This window comes from Podarcis cretensis (genome assembly GCF_951804945.1).
Source record: "Podarcis cretensis genome assembly, chromosome: 9".
Taxonomy (NCBI): domain Eukaryota; kingdom Metazoa; phylum Chordata; class Lepidosauria; order Squamata; family Lacertidae; genus Podarcis; species Podarcis cretensis.
In genome coordinates this window covers 4487353-4507676 of record NC_137178.1, presented here as the reverse complement: position 1 = coordinate 4507676, position 20324 = coordinate 4487353, and the positions used below count along the sequence as shown (strand labels likewise).

Genomic DNA, 20324 nt, shown 5'->3' with positions numbered 1-20324 from the left:
TATGAAAGGATCTGCTAACTGTGATTGGAAGGGTCCTTTACAATATCTGCTCCTCACACAGCCTGCTTTGCCTCCTGCTTCTTTGCACCAGCATCCCATCATATCCTTGAGCACCATATGCCAAACTGATTGATGCATACTGGAAACCCTATAAAAGAGATCTGGCAACCAATATTCCTCTATGCCACCACAGCCGCAAGAATTATGTTGGCGCAAAACTGGAAAATGGAAATTATACCTAGTATAAGTGACTGGCAGGTTAAAATGGTAAATTATGCCGAACTTGCTAGATTAACAGATAGAATACGAGATCAAGATGAACAGAAATTTCAAAAAAACTGGAGTAAATATTGGAAATACATTGGAAACGAACTGTAGAAAGCACTGGCGGTTTTGGAATAACACTTACAGAGAAAAACCAATATCTAAGATTAAAAAGAAAATACGTGACCGTGGAATTTATTTGATACTTACCAAAAGGGTGGAAGGGAGTCCAGGGCTCTTAAATAGAGCCCAAACACAGAGAAATTTGTGTTGGTGTTTTTGTTTTTGTTTGTGTTTTGTATAAATGGGGAGAGAATACAATGCATTATGTAAATAATTTAGAATTAATATGTTTATTAATAGGTGTATTATGTTTTTGTCTTGATGTGTGCAATTGTATATTTTGAATAAAAATGTAATAAAAATAAAAATAAAAAAAAGAGATCTGGCAACCAGATAGAAGAGGAGATCCTTTTAAATTCCGAAACAGGAGACTAGGCTTCCCTTCGCCAGCATCTAATGCTGAGTACTTTACAGTGGTACCTCGGGTTACATACGCCTCGGGTTACATACGTTTCAGGTTACAGACTCTGCTATCCCAGAAATAGTACCTCGGGTTAAGAACTTTGCTTCAGGATGAGAACAGAAATTGTGCTCCGGTGGCGTGGCGGCAGCAGGAGGCCCCATTAGCTAAAGTGGTGCTTCAGGTTAAGAACAGTTTCAGGTTAAGAACGGACCTCCGGAACGAATTAAGTACTTAACCCGAGGTACCACTGTATATGAATTTAACTCACCCAACAGATCCACGGCCAAGCAGTATATAGAGAATTCAGGACTTACCGTAGCTGTAACCGTCCTTGTCAGGAGAATGAATGGGGCCTGGGGCACACAAGAGCAGTGAGATATTTCAAATATCTCGGCACAGGAATGAAGACCCAGCAAGCACCAACACGGCAAGGCCTCCCCCCACCTCCCAACTGCCAGGTGGGGGGAGCCAAGCCCTGTCTAAGCCTCAGCTATACTGCTGTCATAAAGACTGAGACCTTTGTGAGATTCGGTTGTCTGCCTCACCCTGACAACTTTCACAAATTATCACATCATGTTATATCCTGATACAGACTGAGAGGAAGCCTCCATGCCGAAGCAAATACACAAACGTTGCTAGTTGATCCCAAAGAGCCCCCGACTCATTCAGGCTGCTTTCCTCCTTTTATTACTAGAATTCACTTATTAATTGCCTTCTACACACATAAGATAGTTAGAAGCGCTTAAAAACACAAATACAACAAATACATTTAGAAGAGAACTACAGTAAAACCCTGGGGAGCGATATATACACAAGGCATATGCTACCATCATGAATGAAGATATTATAATTCAAATCTGTATGGTTACACACTGCAAGCACACAGATTAAGTATTAACAATAATTCTTTGGAGGTGTCTGAAGGAATGGATGCCAGTAATGAACACCAAATAGAATATTTCATATCTCAAAAGAAAGTTAATTAACTAGAGGCTCAAAAACTACCACATTAGTAACTGGAAGAAGCTGACAGCAACAATACATTCATATGACTAGTTGCCAAAGAAAGTGGGGAGGGATGAAAGAGCAATGCAGAAGGAATACAAATATCCAAGAAGTTACACCATTGGGTGCAGAAACTCTAAAAAAAAATATTTACTTTGGTAGCAGCCAGAAAAACAAACAAGAACAAATAGACTTATAACTTCAAATTAATGAAACTGGAATAATCCCTCTCCAGGGATATGCATGTAATTAAGCTAAGGGAAGAAAACCTTGTCAGATTTTGAAAGTGCAAGAATTAGTTCTCTTCACTAATTTTTTTTTTTTTGGGGGGGGGAGACACTGACAGCTATGAACTAAGCTCATTTCATCACAGCTGTATCGATCAATGGGCAAGGCAGAAAAACTCTCAAGTACCTGCTGTATTTAAGAAAACTAAAAGAACAACCAATGATTTCAGGCTAGGCAAATAATAGATAACGAGGCTAGAGTCTACTGTAAACAGTGAAGATGTGAAAGCATCAACCTAAACGGGAATAAATGTTAAGACCCATGTATATTGTCCCTAGAGAAATGCTGTCCCTAAAGAAATGGATCATTCAAGCAGTAAACACAGAGCTGAGAGAAAATAAATAAGGAACCTAGGAAGCTGTCTCATACAGATCAAGCCAGTGGTCCACGTAGCTCAGTATTCTTGGCACCAACTATCAGCGTCTCTCCAAGGTTTCGGGAAAGAAGACTGCACAGTCTTACCTGGAGAGATGCCTGGGACCTTTTGCATGTAACAGCTCAGCGTTAAAAGTAGAAATCGTTATACAGGAGACAACCAAGAGGAGGATGAGAAATTCTCGATAGTTTTACAGCCACAAACATTCAGAAAATTCCATGCCATGAATAAAGGAAGGAAACATGCATGCTAGGGAAAGAAGAGGTGCCTGTTGGCTTGTTCACTCCCCTTGTTCTTTTCGAAGACTTTGGGGAAGCAAGTACTACAGTTTAGCAGACAAGGAATGAACAGTAGGGCTGGGCAATATATCATCCCAACCTGGTTTGAAGTGCATATCACAATATTGGTTTCATAATTTTTGATCTGGCAATATCGTGAACCATGGTGTGTGTGCATGTGATGCCAAAATCACAATGCAGGGAAAACCGCGAAGCCAGCCCATGCCTCTACATAAAGGTAAAGGTACCCCCTGACAGTTAGGTCCAGTCGCGGACGACTCTGAGGTTGCGCACTCATCTCGCTCTGACAAACCAGAGCAGCGCATGGAAACACTGTTTACCTTCCCGCCAGAGCGGTACCTATTTATCTACTTGCACTTGATGTGCTTTTGTTTTTTTTTTATAAATATTTATTGAAATTTTTTAAATACAAAATGCAAAAATAATAAACAATATAACATGGATCATAACACATTTTTCAGAACTTCTTTGGACTCCCTCGCGTCTCCCACTCCCACTTACATCATTATAAATTTTTTCCAGCAATTTATCATCTTATTTATATTCTTAAATCTTGTTCAGTTAATTTAATCTAATCTCCAAAAATTTTATGTTTCCCTCAATCTCACTTATCGTCAAATTCAAATCTAATTCAATGGTAGGCAATTATTTATGATCTAGCATCCTTCTTAGCATTCAACCAAATTACAATACTTTTGTAGATAAATCTTGAATTTCTTCCAGTCTTCTTCAACCCTCTCTTCTCCCAGGTCTCGAATTCTGCCAGTCATCTCGGCCAGTTGCATATAGTCCATCAGCTGCATCTGCCACTCTTCCAGTGTGGGTAGATCTTGAGTTTTCCAGCTCTTAGCGATGAGTATCCTTGCTGCCGTTGTTGCATACATAAAAAATGTTCGGTCCTTCTTTAACACCTTCTGGCCGACAATGCCCAGAAGGAAGGCCTCTGGTTTCTTAGTGAAGGTATACTTAAATACCTTTTTCAACTCATTATATATCATTTCCCAGAAGGCCTTCACTCTAGGGCAAGTCCACCAGAGGTGAAAGAATGTTCCTTCGTGTTCTTTACATTTCCAACATTTATTATCAGACAAATGGTATATTTTGGCAAGTTTAACTGGGGTCATGTACCATCTATATATCATTTTCATTACATTTTCCTTCAAAGCATTACATGCAGTGAAGTTCAGCCCAGTGGTCCACAACCTTTCCCAGTCCTCAAACATAATATTATGCCCAATATCCTGAGCCCACTTTATCATCACCGATTTAACCATTTCGTCTTGTGTATTCCATTTCAGCAGCAAGTTATACATTCTTGATAATACCTTAGTTTTTGGTTCTAACAATTCTGTTTCCAACTTCGATTTCTCCACCTGGAACCCTACCTTTTTGTCACTTTTAAAAACTTCTTTAATCTGAGCGTAATGTAACCAGTCTCGCACTTTATCCTTCATTTTCTCCAAACTCTGCAATTTCCAATTATCTTCGTCTTTTTCTAATATTTCCCAATATTTTGGCCATTTGGCCTCCATATTGGGTCTTTTTCGGGCCTTAGCTTCCAGAGGTGAAAGCCACCTCGGAGTTTTGTTTTCCAGTAAGTCTTTGTATTTTGTCCAGACATTAAAAACTGCTTTCCTGACAATATGGTTCTTGAAGACCTTATTGATCTTAACCTTATCGTACCATAGATATGCATGCCAACCAAAAGCATTGTTAAACCCTTCCAAATCCAATACGTCAGTGTCTTCGAGAAGTAGCCAGTCTTTTAGCCAGCAAAAGGCTGCGGCTTCATAGTACAACTTTAAGTCCGGCAGGGCAAAGCCCCCTCTTTCTTTCGCATCAGTTAGTATCTTAAACTTAATTCTGGGCTTTTTGCCCTGCCAGACAAATTTAGATATATCTCTCTGCCACTTCCGGAAGCACTCTGTTTTATCCACAATCTGCAATGTTTGAAACAAAAACAACATCCTTGGCACTTGATGTGCTTTTGAACTGCTAGGTGGGCAGGAACTGGGACCGAACAACGGGAGCTCACCCCGTCGTGGGGATTCAAACTGCCAATGTTGCAATCAGAAAGCCCTAGGCTCTCTGGTTTAGACCACAGCGCCACCTGCATCCCTATGCCTCTACGTAGTTCCACCCTTATTACAGACATTGTGATATATCGGTATATCACAATGTTTAGCTGGTGTTATACAGTTTTGCAATGCTGGAAACCAGACATTGCCCAGCCCTAGAGAACAGCCCAAAACTAAATTTCAGCAGGTGAAATGGCTTTGATTCTCTAAACTTGACATCATACACAACCAAAAGCGGGTTTTAACACAGCAGCTACCTGCGAACTTTCATGCATGGAGATTCAGAAGAACCAACAATTTTACAGAGGGTTTGAAACAAACTAAACTGTAGCTAATTGTAATTGGAAGCAAAAGCTTCTAGATTCCTGCAGGGTGTCTAGCCTTGCTCCCATTACAATAAACAACAGTTTATAATGAGGTCTGAATGCAGCCAATGCTATACAATCAGCAGAGTTTATCATCTGTGGCATAATTCAAAAGGTGTGCCACAATCCACCTGTCCCCTCAGAATTAGCTAACTCCTAATTGGAGTGGAAACAGTCAGCAAAGGACGCGTACTGTGCGATGAGCACCTCCACTGATCAGTTCCTGACTGGGATATTTTGACAGGTCACAAAACCTGGTTGCCAAGAAAAATAAAGTATTCGCTCTAGCTGCTTAACCAAAGGAGTTGTGCAGTATGCCAGGAATTATTCAGGTTTCCCAGAACTCAGTACTTGCATTGTCTGCCGCACAGGAGTTGAAGGGAGGGTTGTACCAGCACAGCAGAACACAGTGTTAGAAACAGATATATAAGCTAATCGCCAAATGGAACAATGGAACGTTTAAGCACCTTGGCATTCATTATCTTTATTAATTTCATTTCTATAGCGCTCTATATTTTAAAGAAAAAAAATACCCAAAAATCTCATTTCAAGCAGGTAAAATGGTGGGCATCGCTCCTGCAATTTTATTAGCTGAGAATAAAAAAGTTCTTTCAGCCCGGTGAAGTCTTCTATATAACATTAAAGCTTGCATACTATTTCAGCAACACTCACAGGTCAACCCTGCTTATTCAACAGGATCTAGACAGAGGCAAGTCGAAGGAAGACAGACACATCCTGAGTTTAATTTCATGTGAAGCCCTGCCTTGCTCCATGGCTAACTCCTTCTAGTCTCTCTCAGAAGCACAAAACTAATGATACACCCTAGAGAGTAGAGACGGGTTGGGAACAAATATAAATCACACTATTTATTTGATTAAAACTATGAATTAACTGCAAGAGATGCAGTTTTAAAGGGTCTTGATTTGACTCACAGGTAGGAAGTAACCCATCCTAGGTACAAATAGCAGGAATTTGTATTATTTCAATTTGAAGGATGTATCACTCATCCCTAGGTTCACTAGAGTCCAAATTGATTTTCTGTGCTTGAAAACGGGCAGTGAATATCAAGCCTCTCTTAGGCTCTGATAATTACATGTTATGCTTAATAAAAAAAAAAAATCAAGAACGGCTGCGAACATCGACAGCTGAAGATACTAATTTACACCCCAAACATAAACATGTCTAATTGGACTTCAGTAGGGACTTGCTTCAGAACAAACACGCTCAAACCAGGATGCCTGTAGAAGCAATGTTTCGCAGTGGTAGGGGATGATGGGAATTGTAGTTCAAAAACAGCTGGAGACCCAAGTTTGGGAAACCCTGGTTTAGAGGATCCTCCTAGCCTAGACAAATACATATATTAAAGTCACAGGCATCCACAAGCAGTGGCAAACAGATCTGAAAGCTTTACACCATCACAGTTCCAGATGATACTTCACACCTCCTTCCTCCTAGCATAGGGACAAACCAAGGAGTGGCCAACTCAGCATTACACCCAAACCAGCAACATGTGGTTTGTTTCCAAAAAGCTACAAGTACAATTCTAAGCCAGCTGCTCCATGGTTTGCTGGGCAGGAAGGGAGAACTATTACTTCTGAATGTGGCCAGTGTAAAATAAAACTAATTTTCATATTATTTTTTGAAAACACACAGGCCCATATGCAGGTCTGAAAATTCACAGCATAATAAAAATAGTACATATTTATTTACAAGGAAAGTATCTGCTCAACAAGACCTCAAAAGAAGGTCACAGCTGGCGTGCCTTGCTTTTGAAAAAGGGCAAGTGATTCCCTTCCTACATTTCTGTTCTCTCCATTATAAAATGCCCTGGGAATTTTCACTGGAGAACAATTATAGCAAATAAGAAAATAAACTTCACTCAGGCACACTGTAAGCAGTTTACTTGCAAATCCCACATCCCCTGCTAAACTCCTAGTGTCTTTCCTTCAATTATGAAAGCAACAATGCTAATTCGGATTACTGCAATGGGCTGTATGTGGGGCTACCCTTGAAGAAGAAGAGTTTGGATTTGATATCCCGCCTTTCACTCCCTTTAAGGAGTCTCAAAGCGGCTAACAATCTCCTTTCCCTTCCTCCCCCACAACAAACACTCTGTGGGGTGAGTGGGGCTGAGAGACTTCAGAGAAGTGTGACTGGCCCAAGGTCACCCAGCAGCTGCATGTGGAGGAGCGGAGACACGAACCCAGTACCCCAGATTACGAGACTACCACTCCTAACCACTACACCACACTGGCTCTCTTGAGGATGGTCGACGGGCTGCTGTTGGTGCAGAGATCCAAACCCGGGGTGACTGAAGGCAGCATAACTCCTTGCATTGTCGCCAACCTGCGGCGAGGCCAATTATGAGATTTTGGCAAGAAGATATAAGGCCCTATGCAGCTCACGACGACATTACTTCAGAGACCAACTTATCCTTCATATACGGTAGGTCACTAAATTCCACAGGACAGATTCTCCCTTAAGTCCCTAAAATATCAGAAGCCCATGCCGCAGCAACTCTAAGCAGGGCCTTCAGTTTGGCTGCCCCTGTTCTGTTAAGTCACTTCCGACATCAGGAGGAGGTGGGGTTGCGGGCTCACGCCACCAACACGCGCACGGAGGCTGGTTTCCAGCTCCGTGCGATCCGGGGAATCCTCAGGCCTCGCGGCCCCGGGATCTCCCTCTCTGGTCCGCGCAGCTGTTGTGATTTCCCACCCACCCGCCCTTTAAGGTTCCCCTTCTGACCTTGCTATGGACTTTGGTTGGTCGCTGTTAAGGGGCCTGGTAGGAATTTTTTCCACTTGGCAAATTGGCACTGGCCATTTGGTTTTTCACCTACCTCGTAGCAAATCGTCACAACTCCTTGGTTTTGGCGATCAGGCATTGGTAGGGGTATTGTTATGTAGATGTGTTGGGGGGGAGGAGCGCCATCACCTCCCCCAAATATTGAAGGATAGTCTGGTAAAGGATTCCGGGGGGCGTTGCCTCGTCCGAAGCCTATGGAGGCCAGGGCTTAAAGCGCGCCCCCGATCGGTGACCCCGGGGGGGTACCTAGTTGATGTGCATCAGCAGGGCTCCCCCTGCTGGTGTTAACCCTTCCTGGTTTTCAAGCAAACAGGCTGAAGCAGAATAGTCTGATAGGACCAATGCCTAAGCCAATACTGCTCTTACCTGTAACCAATAAAGTTGTGGCCAATTTTAGCCCATTAACCTTAAATAATTGTGTCCTGTCTCTTTATTCCTACTGGGGGGGAGGCGGGAGCTCGCCACGCAAAACAACATTCCTAGAGAGCTACAAGAAGAACTCTTAATGATTAAATACAAATCCCAAGATTCATTTATCACTGATATAAGATAATTTTGGTATGACTGGATGTTACCAGCGGAAAGACTTATTAAAGGCAAACTTACCTTTTAACAAATCTAACCAAGGGCATGCAAATGCACTGTATTAATGAGAACTCCCGCACTGAATCCCAGTCAGAACAAAATAAAAAAATTCCGAATGTGTACCTGAAGAAGTGTGCATGCACACGAAAGCTCATACCAAGAACTAACTTAGTTGGTCTTTAAGGTGCTACTGGAAGGAATTTTTTTATTTTGTTCTGACTATGGCAGACCAACACGGCTACCTATCTGTAACTGAATCCCAGGTGAAGGAAATGTGCCATATCTAAAGTCACAAACCTGTGTAACAAAAACAGCAGCCAACTTATTGTAGGCATCAGACAGTTTGCATAAATGGTTATAAACCCAAGATAAGACGTACCATCCTTATAAATCAGAGTTTTCCAAACTGTGTGTCGCGACACCTTAGTGTGTCAGCTGCAACAGTTAGGTGTGTCAAGCGAAAGCTCTTATAAGGAGTTAGCTTAACCTCCAGTTTGCTAGTAAAACTGAATTACTGTGTCGCGAAATGACGCGTGTCTAAAAAGTGTGTCACCGACATGAAAAGTTTGGAAAGCTCTGATATAAACCAAGAGAGGTAGAGATTTGCGGAGGGGGTGGAATGGCGGACAAGATGCTCCCTGCTCCACACTGTGGACTAGCACCATGGGAAACACATGGGGAGGGGTCCTGCAAGTTCAAATTGTGCGCAGACACACACACATCATTTATAACTTTTTGTTTTAATATAGGGGGATAGGATTTCCCTTTCTGATGCATTTCTACACATGCAAGCACACAAAAAACCCCACTGTATTATGAATGGGGGGGCAGTGAAGTGCCCTTAAAAGAAGCCCCCCAACTGAAACCCCTCACCCCCTAATTAAAGCCCCACCCCCAATTAAAACTCCCATTAAAGCTCCCTCACCCCCATAAATTATTATTATTATTATTATTATTATTATTATTATACCCCGCCCATCTGGTTGGGTTTCCCCAGTCCCCTCACCCCAATTTAATTCCCCCACCCCAATTAAAGCCCCCACCCCCAATTAAATTCCCTCACCCCCAATTAAAGCCCCCACCCCTCCAATTAAACCCCCACCCCAATTAAAGCCCCCACCCCTCCAATTAAAGCCCCTCACTCCCCCAATTAAGCCCCCACGCCTCCAATTAAAGCCCCTCACCCCCCAATTAAAGCCTCCCACCCCCAATTAAAGCCCCTCACCCCCCAATTAAGCCCCCACGCCTCCAATTAAAGCCCCTCACTCCCCCAATTAAGCCCCCACCCCTCCAATTAAAGCCCCTCACCCCCCAATTAAGCCCCCACCCCTCCAATTAAAGCCCCTCACCCCCCAATTAAAGCCTCCCACCCCCAATTAAAGCCCCCCAATTAAAGCCCCCCTAACCCTAACCCTTATACTCACGGGAACTTGGCCTTCCTCCTCCTCAGGCCCCTCCATGGCTGTGGGGAGTTGAAGGGAGTCGGGGGCGCTAGTAACGGCAACAGTGCGGGGGGGGGGGGGGTTGGCTTAAAGCTCCGCCCCTTTCAGCGCCCCCCGCCCTCTTTTCTCCCTCCCGCTCCCGAGCGAGCCTCCCGAGTCGAGGAGAAGCGCGCATGCGCATGCGCCCGCGGGGCCGCTCTCTTCCCGCTCGCTCGTTGTTAGGGACTCGCTCTAAGGAGGGCGGGGGCGGGGGCGGGGCTTCCTCCCGCCCGACGCCGGCGCGAGCGAAGGAGGGAGCCGTTGGGGAGAAGCGAAGGTGCGCGCGCAAGCGACGGGGCGGGCAAAAAGGGCTGAACGTCCGTCCTAGGTCCAGGAGCCAATGGGCTGGGCGGCTCCGAGCGTGCCTCGCTCCCATTGGGCGAGGGGCTTCGCGAAAGAGGGCGGAGACTCCAGCTGCGTGGCCGTGCGCGCTCTCAGGCGGGAAAGTGGGGGGGCGAGGAGAGTCTGAAAGACCCGGATGATAACATTCCCTACTAGCCCCCTGACTGCCTCTGAACATGGAGGCTCCACTCAGCCCTCACAGTTCATAATCCTGGATAACATTTTTTCCTCCTCCATGAATTTCTCAATAGTCCTAGATTTGGAGGGCGCCCCAGAGGTCATCTATTATTATTTTTTAAATCATATTTATTAAGTTTTAACAAAAAGAAAAAGGGTTACAAAACAGTACACCTTTGACTGTGTCGACCATGGCAAACTATGGCAAGTTCTTAAAGAAATGGGAGTGCCTGATCACCTCATCTGTCTCCTGAGAAATCTCTATGTGGGACAAGAAACTACAGTTAGAACTGGATATGGAACAACTGACTGGTTCAAAATTGGGAAAGGAGTACGACAAGGCCCCTGCTTATTTAACTTATATGCTGAATTCATCATGGGAAAGGCTGGGCTGGATGAATCCCAAGCCAGAATTAAGATCGCCGGAAGAAATATCAACAACCTCAGATATGCAGATGACACAACCTTGATGGCAGAAAGTGAGGAGGAATTAAAGAACCTTTTATTGAGGGTGAAAGAGGAGAGCGCAAAATATGGTCTGAAGCTCAACATCAAAAAAACGAAGATCATGGCCACTGGTCCCATCACCTCCTGGCAAATAGAAGGGGAAGAAATGGAGGCAGTGAGAGATTTTACTTTCATGGGCTCCATGATCACTGCAGATGGTGACAGCAGCCACGAAATTAAAAGATGCCTGCTTCTTGGGAGAAGGGCAATGACAGGCCTAGACAGCATCTTGAGAAGTAGAGTCATCACCTTGCCAACAAAGGTCCGTATAGTTAAAGCTATGGTTTTCCCAGTAGTGATGTATGGAAGTGAGAGCTGGACCATAAAGAAGGCTGATCGCCGAAGAATTGATGCTTTTGAATTCTGGTGCTGGAGGAGACTCTTGAGAGCCCCATGGACTGCAAGAAGATCAAACCTCTCCATTCTGAAGGAAATCAGCCCTGAGTGCTCACTGGAAGGACAGATCCTGAAGCTGAGGCTCCAAGACTTTGGCCATCTCATGAGAAGAGAAGACTCCCTGGAAAAGACCCTGATGTTGGGAAAGATGGAGGGCACAAGGAGAAGGGGCGACAGAGGACGAGATGGTTGGATAGTGTTTTCGAGGTTACCAGCATGAGTCTGACCAAGCTGCGGGGGGCAGTGGAGGACAGGAGTGCCTGGCGTTCTCTGGTCCATGGGGTCACGAAGAGTCGGACACGACTAAACGACTAAACAACAACACACAGTAAATAAAAAAACACACAAAGAGAATACAAAAACCAAAATTTAACATAGAAAGAAAAATAAAAGAATAAAAATCCCTCATTCTGATATCTTATCATTCATTTGCTTATTTTCATGACTTCCTCATGCCTCCATTTTTGTATTCAAGTTAATAGTTAGTTCAGCAAGTCCATACCCTCTCTATTTACTCTTAGTTCTTGGTCTTCATGAGGCATCTGATCATAGCCTGTATCTATATCAAGGCTTATATTTTGATCAGATTCCTGTATTCTAAAAATTAGCTTAAAATTCACAAATGTTTCATGCCAGGCAGAAGACCAGCTGCCTAAGTACTTTGGCAAGATGTTTATCCTCCTGGACAAGGGGGCCCCCTGATTTATAGCAGAAAACAATTCTCAAAGTCGTAAAAAGGGAATTACAGGCTGACAGCCAAGGTTACACTGACCCTACATACTACAGAATATAAAAAAGCTGAGAAAAAACATAATTAAGACTTGGTAAATAGTAAAATAAAACCATGTGCCTCCCATTAAACTTGAGCCATATTTTCCTAAGGTTAAAAGGCCAAGAGCAAATAGAAAAGCAACTGGCTTGGCTGGAGAGGGGGGGGGGGGTGTAAACAGAAGAAGAGGCTTCTTCCTATTTTTATTTTGAGGCTGTAAATCTTCCTTTTTTACTTTGAGAAGGTTTATTCTTCTAAAAAGCTACCTATGATAATGTATGAAATATATTGGCTTACATGTAATTATGCAAAGGAATTAGAAACTAAGAAATGTTAAATCCTTATGCTAGATCCTTATTTCATATAGTTGGAAGAGACCACAGGGGCCATCAGCCCAGCCCCCCTGCCAAGCAGGAAACATCATTAGAGCACACATATGGTTGTCAGGCCTTTGTTTAAAGACCTCCAAAAGAAGGAGATCTTTCAATGTTGATGTGAACTCAAGATCCTTGACATCTGTTTAAGATAAAAATTTAAAAAACTAATATCTATCTGTTTTGGAGGGCAATAGGGCAAGGAGGGCAAGAGGTGAGCTGGTAATTAAGGTTCCTTGTTGAGACAAATGTAAGATATATGACTACTTATTTGTCATTTATAGATAGAAGAATATATAGCTTTTATTTCCCATAAAAGGCAAAAGGAAATGAGTGTATCTTTTGTGATTGGTTCTAGCAAACAGCCAATAGGAATTTCAACCAGGCTGAATGGACAAAGGAGGAGAAAGGGGGCTGGATTGAGAAAATATAAGTGCTGGCCATAACGGCAGGAGGCCAGGCCAGAGCTTGGTAACCATATACCACTGTGCCTCATATTTATTTGTCCGACAAATAAATTATTATTTTAATTTCTCTATTGCTGCGTTGAATATTTCATTCCAGCTAAGCGTTAACCACAAGCAGGGTGCTACATTCACCTATTATAACTTCAAATTTTCGTCTAATATCAATCCAGTTTTACATACTCCTGTTTTACCTTATTGCTAAAACCACTTCATTTCATTCCAGCATCATTAACATTCAAAAATTTTATAGTGTTTCTGTAAATAATCTTTAGATTTCTTCCAATCTTCTTCCACCAGCTCTTCTCCCTGGTCTCGGATTCTGCCAGTCATTTCTGCCAATTCCATATAGTCCATCACCTTCATCTGCCACTCTTCCAGGGTGGGTAGATCTTGTGTCTTCCAATACTTTGCGATGAGTATTCTTGCTGCTGTTGTTGCATACATAAAGAAAGTTCTGTCCTTCTTTGGCACCAATTGGCCGACCATGCCCAGGAGAAAGGCCTCTGGTTTCTTCAGGAAGGTGTGCTTAAACACCTTTTTCATTTCATTATAGATCATTTCCCAGAAAGCCTTAATCTTTGGGCACGTCCACCAAAGGTGAAAGAATGTACCTTCAGTCTCTTTACATTTCCAACATGTATTATCGGGCAAATGATAGATTTTTGCAAGCTTGACTGGTGTCATGTACCACCTGTATATCATTTTCATAATATTCTCTCTTAGGGCATTGCATGCCGTAAATTTCATACTAGGTCATCTAGTACATCTGCCAGGAATGACAGGAGGGATTAAAAAATTTTTTTTAATGTTTTAAATAGTTATATGCAGAATTCATCATGCGAAAGGCCGGGCTGGATGAATCCCAAGTCGGAATTAAGATTGCCGGAAGAAACATCAACAACCTCAGATATGCAGATGACACAACCTAGATGGCAAAAAGCAAGGAGAAATTAAAGAACCTTTTAATGAGGGTGAAAGAGGAGAGCGCCAAATATGGTCTGAAGCTCAACATCAAAAAAACGAAGATCATGGCCACTGGTGCCATCACCTTCTGGCAAAGGGGAAGAAATGGCAAAGGGGAAGAAATGATCACTGCAGATGGTGACAGCAGTCACGAAATTAAAAGACGAATGCTCCTTGGGAGAAAGGCGATGGCAAACCTAGACAGCATCTTAAAAAGCAGAGACATCACCTTGCCGACAAAGGTCCGTATAGTAAAAGCTATGGTTATCCCAGTAGTGATGTATGGAAGTGAGAGCTGGACCATCAAGAAGGCTGATCGCCAAAGAATGGATGCTTTTGAATTATGGTGCTGGAGGAGACTCTTGAGAGTCCCAAGGACTGCAAGAAGATCAAACCTCTCTATTCTGAAGGAAATCAGCCCTGAGTTCTCACTGGAAGGACAGATCCTGAAGCTGAGGCTCCAAGACTTTTGCCTCCTCATGAGAAGAGAAGACTCCCTGGAAAAGACCCGATGTTGGGAAAGATGGAGGGCACAAGGAGAAGGGGACGACAGAGGACGAGATGTTGGGACAGTGTTCTCGAAGCTACTAGCATGAGTTTGACCAAACTGCGGGAGGCAATGGAAGACAGGAGGGCCTGGTGTGCTCTGGTCCAGGGGGTCACGAAGAGTTGGACACAACTAAACAACAAGCAGATGTTGGCTGGCTGTCCGTCATGGATGCTTTAGCTGAGATTCTTGCAATGCAGGAGGTTGGGCTATGAAATATACAGTGGTACCTCAGGTTAAGTACTTAATTCGTTCTGGAGATCCGTTCTTAACCTGAAACTGTTCTTAACCTGAAGCACCACTTTAGCTAATGGTGCCTCCTGCTTCTGCTGCTGCACCGCCGGGAGCCCGGTTTCTGTTCTCATCCTGAAGCAAAGTTCTTAACCTGAAGCACTATTTCTGGGTTAGCAGAGTGTGTAACCTGAAGCGTATGTAACCCGAGGTACCACTGTACTCCAAGTCGAATGTGAATTTCATGCTCTTTATTCAGCTCGTAGTAGCAATGAATGAAACTTTCCCCAAAACATCTAGCTATATATATATTATTTATACAATGGGCCCCACATGATTGGCTAATTCCGGGCTGCTACTGTAGGCCAATCAGGTTTCGGATTCACTTCCTCTAGGAGCCTGATTGGCTGCTCCTGCAGGCCAATCAGGTTGCTGATTCACTTCCATCTGGAGATGGATTGGGTGGCTCTTGCGGACCAATCAGACTGCTGCGTTCTGGATTCTATTGATCTAGGATTCAGCTCAGTACATAACAGGCTAATAAAAATAATAAATTTTATTTATACCCCGCCCTCCCCAGCCAAGACCAGGCTGAGGGCGGCTAACACTAAATATAAAAACAATTGATTGAAATACAGCTTAAAAAACAAGAATAAATTAAAACATTAAAATGCAGCCTCATTTCAATGGAAACTCAAGCAAAAACTTTTTGCAGGATAAAAATGTCAAGTCTTCACCAACACGTAAGAACAGTGACCCATTCCCAACAGAAGTAATTGGCGATAACCTTTGCTAGCTTTGACATGTTTCTGTATCTACGGTTGTAATTAAGTGTTAAATAAATTGGACCAAACCCGCTGGTCAACCTGAACTAAGCAGCTTTTAAAAAAATGTCACTCTAACCCTTTCGTCTGCAGAGATGCAAGCAAAAGCGAAGTGGGTTCAATTCAGTAAGGAAGCAGACCTGCTCTTGCCTCCTAGGGTTCTAGCAAATTAATGCACAGACCCTGCTCTGATTGACAAGCAAGACAAGCAATGGTTTTTGACCGCCTTTGCTCCCATTGCATACTCTTGCCTTTAAACAAGAAGGGTCAGGTGTAGGATGTCTGAAAGAAAAACCAGACCCTGCCTTTTATGCTCAACTTGATTATTGTTATATTATTTTCCAGTTGGCTGCATTGATTTTCCAGCAGCAGGGAGCTCTGGGTTTGTTTGTTTTTCCTCGAGAACAAATTGGTGGCTTTCATTTGTCTGCCTTGAGAATAGCTTAGGCATGGTTTTTTCCAAAACATCTATGCAATTGCAATGCGTATATTAATTCAACGAAGGCATGAATAATTAAAATAGCTCATTACCCAGCACTGAGGCTGAACCACAAAAAAAATCAAAGCAGACAAGACGTTAAAATCCGGAAAGTCAAAGCCTTTCTCCGGCCACAGTGGTTGCGGATTTCCAAAGACTCTGCAGCGCAGTGACAAAAATAAATGTGTCTCTTTCTACAGATATTTTCCTACTGCACCTTCCATACAGACTAGATCCTCAGGTCATTAGACAATAAAGTACTATTAAAAATAATAGCTAAACAGCAAAATTGAGAGCAATAGGGCAAAAATAAACAGCAGCAGGCAGAGAAAATAATAGGATGTAAGAGCAGTGAGCCATAAAGCACACATTCAGATACGTTGATTCAGGAAACACGTTTTTGAATTAGGTCATTTTAACCAGTTTAGTGAGCCGGTGTCTCATTCACCCAAATCAGGGGTAGTTAACCTTTGGCCTGTGGCCAGTCTCATCCTGCTAGGGGGTCAAATTTGACCAACAAGGGCAATTTTTAAATGCCACGCCCCCCCAGCCAATCAGCTGATGTCACTTCAGTGGCAGGGGGAGCGATGTCTGTCACCTGATTGGCAGGGGGCTGAGACTGATTCTGCATGAGCCGCACATGTCAGTTCCCCTGTGTGCAAAAGGGCTTTTAAACAGCCCCGTGCTGTGCTTTGAAATCCCGACAGTCGGGGGTTTCAAAGTGCCTTGCCGCCTGACACCGCTATATACTGTAGGTGGGTCCCATTCGCCCTAATTGTCCAGCCGCCACTGTTATTGCGCTGCCACTAACATAATGGTCCAGGAGGAAAATTGGTAGGTAACTTTGTTATGCACTGAAGTTCTCACCCTGGGCCGGCCGGGGGATACGGTAGATAGTTTTCACTCAGGTCCACATATGCAAATAAGGAATTGAAAGTGACGTTCACTGATTGGATAGTTACAGAAAGTTGTTACTGTTGCTTTGTAGTTGAGCTCTATATAAGCAGGCTGGCTGAACCCTTCAGCCCAGTTCTGTTCTGGCCTGTGAATAATCAAGAGCTGTCTGAAGAATCGCTGTGTCGTCTGAGATGTTCACCCACAACTTAACAAACTTTGCCAGTGTGAAATACTGTGCCCATTGGGCAGCACACCCCAACATCTCTTGAGACAGATGGATGCCACAACAATTCCCTCTGGGAGAAACTAAGCCATGTTTATTGAAGGCTTATTGCTGATGGTTTGTGCAAAGGTGCTTTCAGGCAGGTGTTTTTTGTGGGGTTGGTGCCCCTCACACATACAGGTTTTTCACAGCCTCCGCACAATCTTATTTGCCTCAAAAAAACCCACAACTTTTATTTCCCCACCTCCTTAAACCAGATTTACCGTTTCAGTGGAAATCCAATACTGGTGGGGGGGGGCTGTTAGTAACAGTTGTTTACAGCAGAGCCTCAGTCTGAAGGCACTCTGGTCTTTTCTTAGAAATTTATAAAGGTTTTGTATTTGTTTTCCACTTCAAACCCTCAACACAAAGCAGTATAAAATAGAGTAGTGATACATGAAAGGAGGCAGTGTGATGTAGTGGTTAGACTAGAGCAGGCACGCCCAAACTTGGCCCTCCAGATGTTTTGGGACTACAATTCCCATCATCCCTGACCACTGGTCCTGTTAGCTAGGGGTGATGGGAGCTGTAGTCCCAAAGCATCTGGAGGGTCGAGTTTGGGGATGCCTGGACTAGAGCGTTGGACATCTGTCTAACCTACCTCATAGGATTGTCGTTGGAGATTAAATGAGGAAGGGGGAGAAAACCGTGCAAGGAGTAAATAGATAAATCATAGCAAAACTAGATAGAAGACCTTCTTATGTTAAGATATGGGAGGGTCACTCACAACCAAAAGCTCAGACTTTTTAAAAATTCGGTTTAGATCACCGGAAATGCAGGCGCCTGCCCGGTAAACAGGCCTGTGTGAGAACACAGCCGCAGATCAGATAAATAAATCCGGAGCAGGCTGCAGTCTGGCTTTGTAAATGTGAAATATATCGGAGAACCCTGTGGGATTCAGAGGGTGGAGAGCGGCTGGAATTGACAATGCAAGCGTGAAGGTATTTGGGCACTGGTGCAGTGCTCCTACCTGAAAGGCTTTCCTCCATCTAGTGCTGATATAATTCCTCCACTCGCCTGTTATGCAAGCTTTGGTTGCTCCTGGCAGGATGTTGGCAACAGCCTATTTTAAATCTTCCCACATGACAACGTCTCTAATGCTCCAGAAAGATGGAGGGGGGAGAATATGATCTGTTCGAATTCGGCGCTGATGATGCACTTACAAAGAGCTTCTGGATTTGATTCAAATGGGCTTGATGGAGGTTCTTTGAGGAAAACACATACCGCCACTTATGGATTTTTCCTGCTGGGGTCTCGGATTCTGCCTCTCCACCAGCCCCCTCCCCTCCCTGGAAACAAAACTGGTCTTTTAAAAGGCAGCATTTTGCAGCAGCTAAACTCTCCACTGGCTAGTCCATTGTTACAAAACCGGCTGCTCTAAGCCTGCCCCTCAGGGTGGAACAGGTTGTACTCTGTGGGGTGGGCTAGTTTAAAAATAAAAGAGAGAATTGTGCATTTAAGGAAGAAGACAAGGCTGCTCTGACACTGGGGGCACGGGAAAAGAAGGAAAGACCGGAAGCTGTTCCGGCTGCAAAAATCATGTTGAAGGAGTGCATTTGTTGAAAGGGGATTTCTCTGATCTGGGAACTTAGCCTCTCCTTTCCCCTTAAAATATTGCCATGTTGTTGTTGTTTAGTCGTTTAGTTGTGTCCGACTCTTCGTGACCCCATGGACCAGAGCACGCTGTCTTCCACTGCCTCCCGCAGTTTGGTCAAACTCATGCTGGTAAAGGCCAGATACAGTCTCACCTCCCAATGGGCTTTGTAGTAGCAAATGGGGATGAAGACTGAATAAACAGGGGGAAAATCCCTGCATTTCTCTTTCTTTCTTTCTTTCTTTCTTTCTTTCTTTCTTTGCTAAAGGTATTTCCAGGATATTTTTCAGCTAGGGCAGCCAAGGTGGCTTACAAGCAAATACCTCCCCCACCCAAAGCCCAATATAGGAAGTCAAGGACCTGATCTTAACAATATTATGTAGAAACTACTCATCTGTAGCCGTTAGTTATGTTTATTCGGTAATCAGCTACCATTAATAGATCGCTAGAGCACAGATTTGTTTTCTTGGCTATTGGCCAATGGCTATTAACCACATTAGTCATGCAATTAAATTCTGCATCTCTTGTGTTCTGTTTTGTTCCTGTTATGAAATGGACATCTTTTTCTCTCTTTTCAAAATATTTTTGGCTATCACTATTTTCCTGAAAGGTGTGGGTGGCTGAGCATTGAGTACTCATGAAGCACCAGACATTTGCAGAATGAATTGGCCATTTATAATTAACCCATCCATACTATATTCCTTAATAATGCTGGGGCTGTGGTGGGGAGAGCAGTACACAGTCTAGAGGGGAAGAGGAAACAGGCAGATCAGAAAACAGTGTAAAAGCAGCAGATATTCACAGCATGTGTAAACACCACTGCCAAAGCCCACCAGGCAGGCTTCAGCCAATGATGACCCTCGTGTTTTATTTAAAAGCACCTCTAAACTGCTTAATATTTCCCTCCCCTCAGATGTCAAGGAAATAAACAACTACCTGGCTTTTAGAAGACATCTGAAGGCAGCCCTGTTTAGGGAAGCTTTTAATGTCTGATGTTTTGTTGTATTTTCCATATTTTCTTGGAAGCCGCCCAGAGTGGCTGGGGAAACCCAGCCAGATGGGCGGGGTATAAACAATAAATTATTATTAAATTATTATTTGTGATGAATTTAGGACATCCACCTTCTTCTTCAAAAAAAAACAAAAACAAAAAAAAAACAACCTGCCAACATTTTCAGCATTTTCAGATCCAGCAAGATGACAGGTCTTAGCTGTTTAATTTTTCAGGTGTGTATGTGTGTGCGTGTGTTTTTATTATTTTCCCACCGCTCCTGAAAAAAGATGAATCATCATCTTGTAAGAATGAATGTGGCAGAAGTGGTGAGAAACCAATAATGAGGAAGGAGGACCAGGGTGGGAAAGACAGAACACTTGCTGATGCAAATTGTGTTCCAGACCTTGCCTAATGATCACCTGGAAGAACA

General features: G+C 43.5%; 1 protein-coding gene across 3 annotated transcripts in view; it reads right to left on the bottom strand.

Moving 5' to 3' along the window:
* ALMS1 (ALMS1 centrosome and basal body associated protein) overlaps positions 1-10236 on the bottom strand; it is a 76622-nt gene extending 66386 nt beyond the window's left edge. For all 3 annotated transcript variants that reach the window (XM_079990655.1, XM_079990657.1, XM_079990656.1), the window contains exon 1: positions 10016-10236. In XM_079990655.1, the coding sequence (XP_079846781.1) occupies positions 10016-10051 (36 nt within the window). In that variant the 5' untranslated portion in view covers positions 10052-10236. The remainder of the gene's footprint in view (positions 1-10015) is intronic.
* Between the last annotated feature and the right edge of the window lie 10088 nt (positions 10237-20324).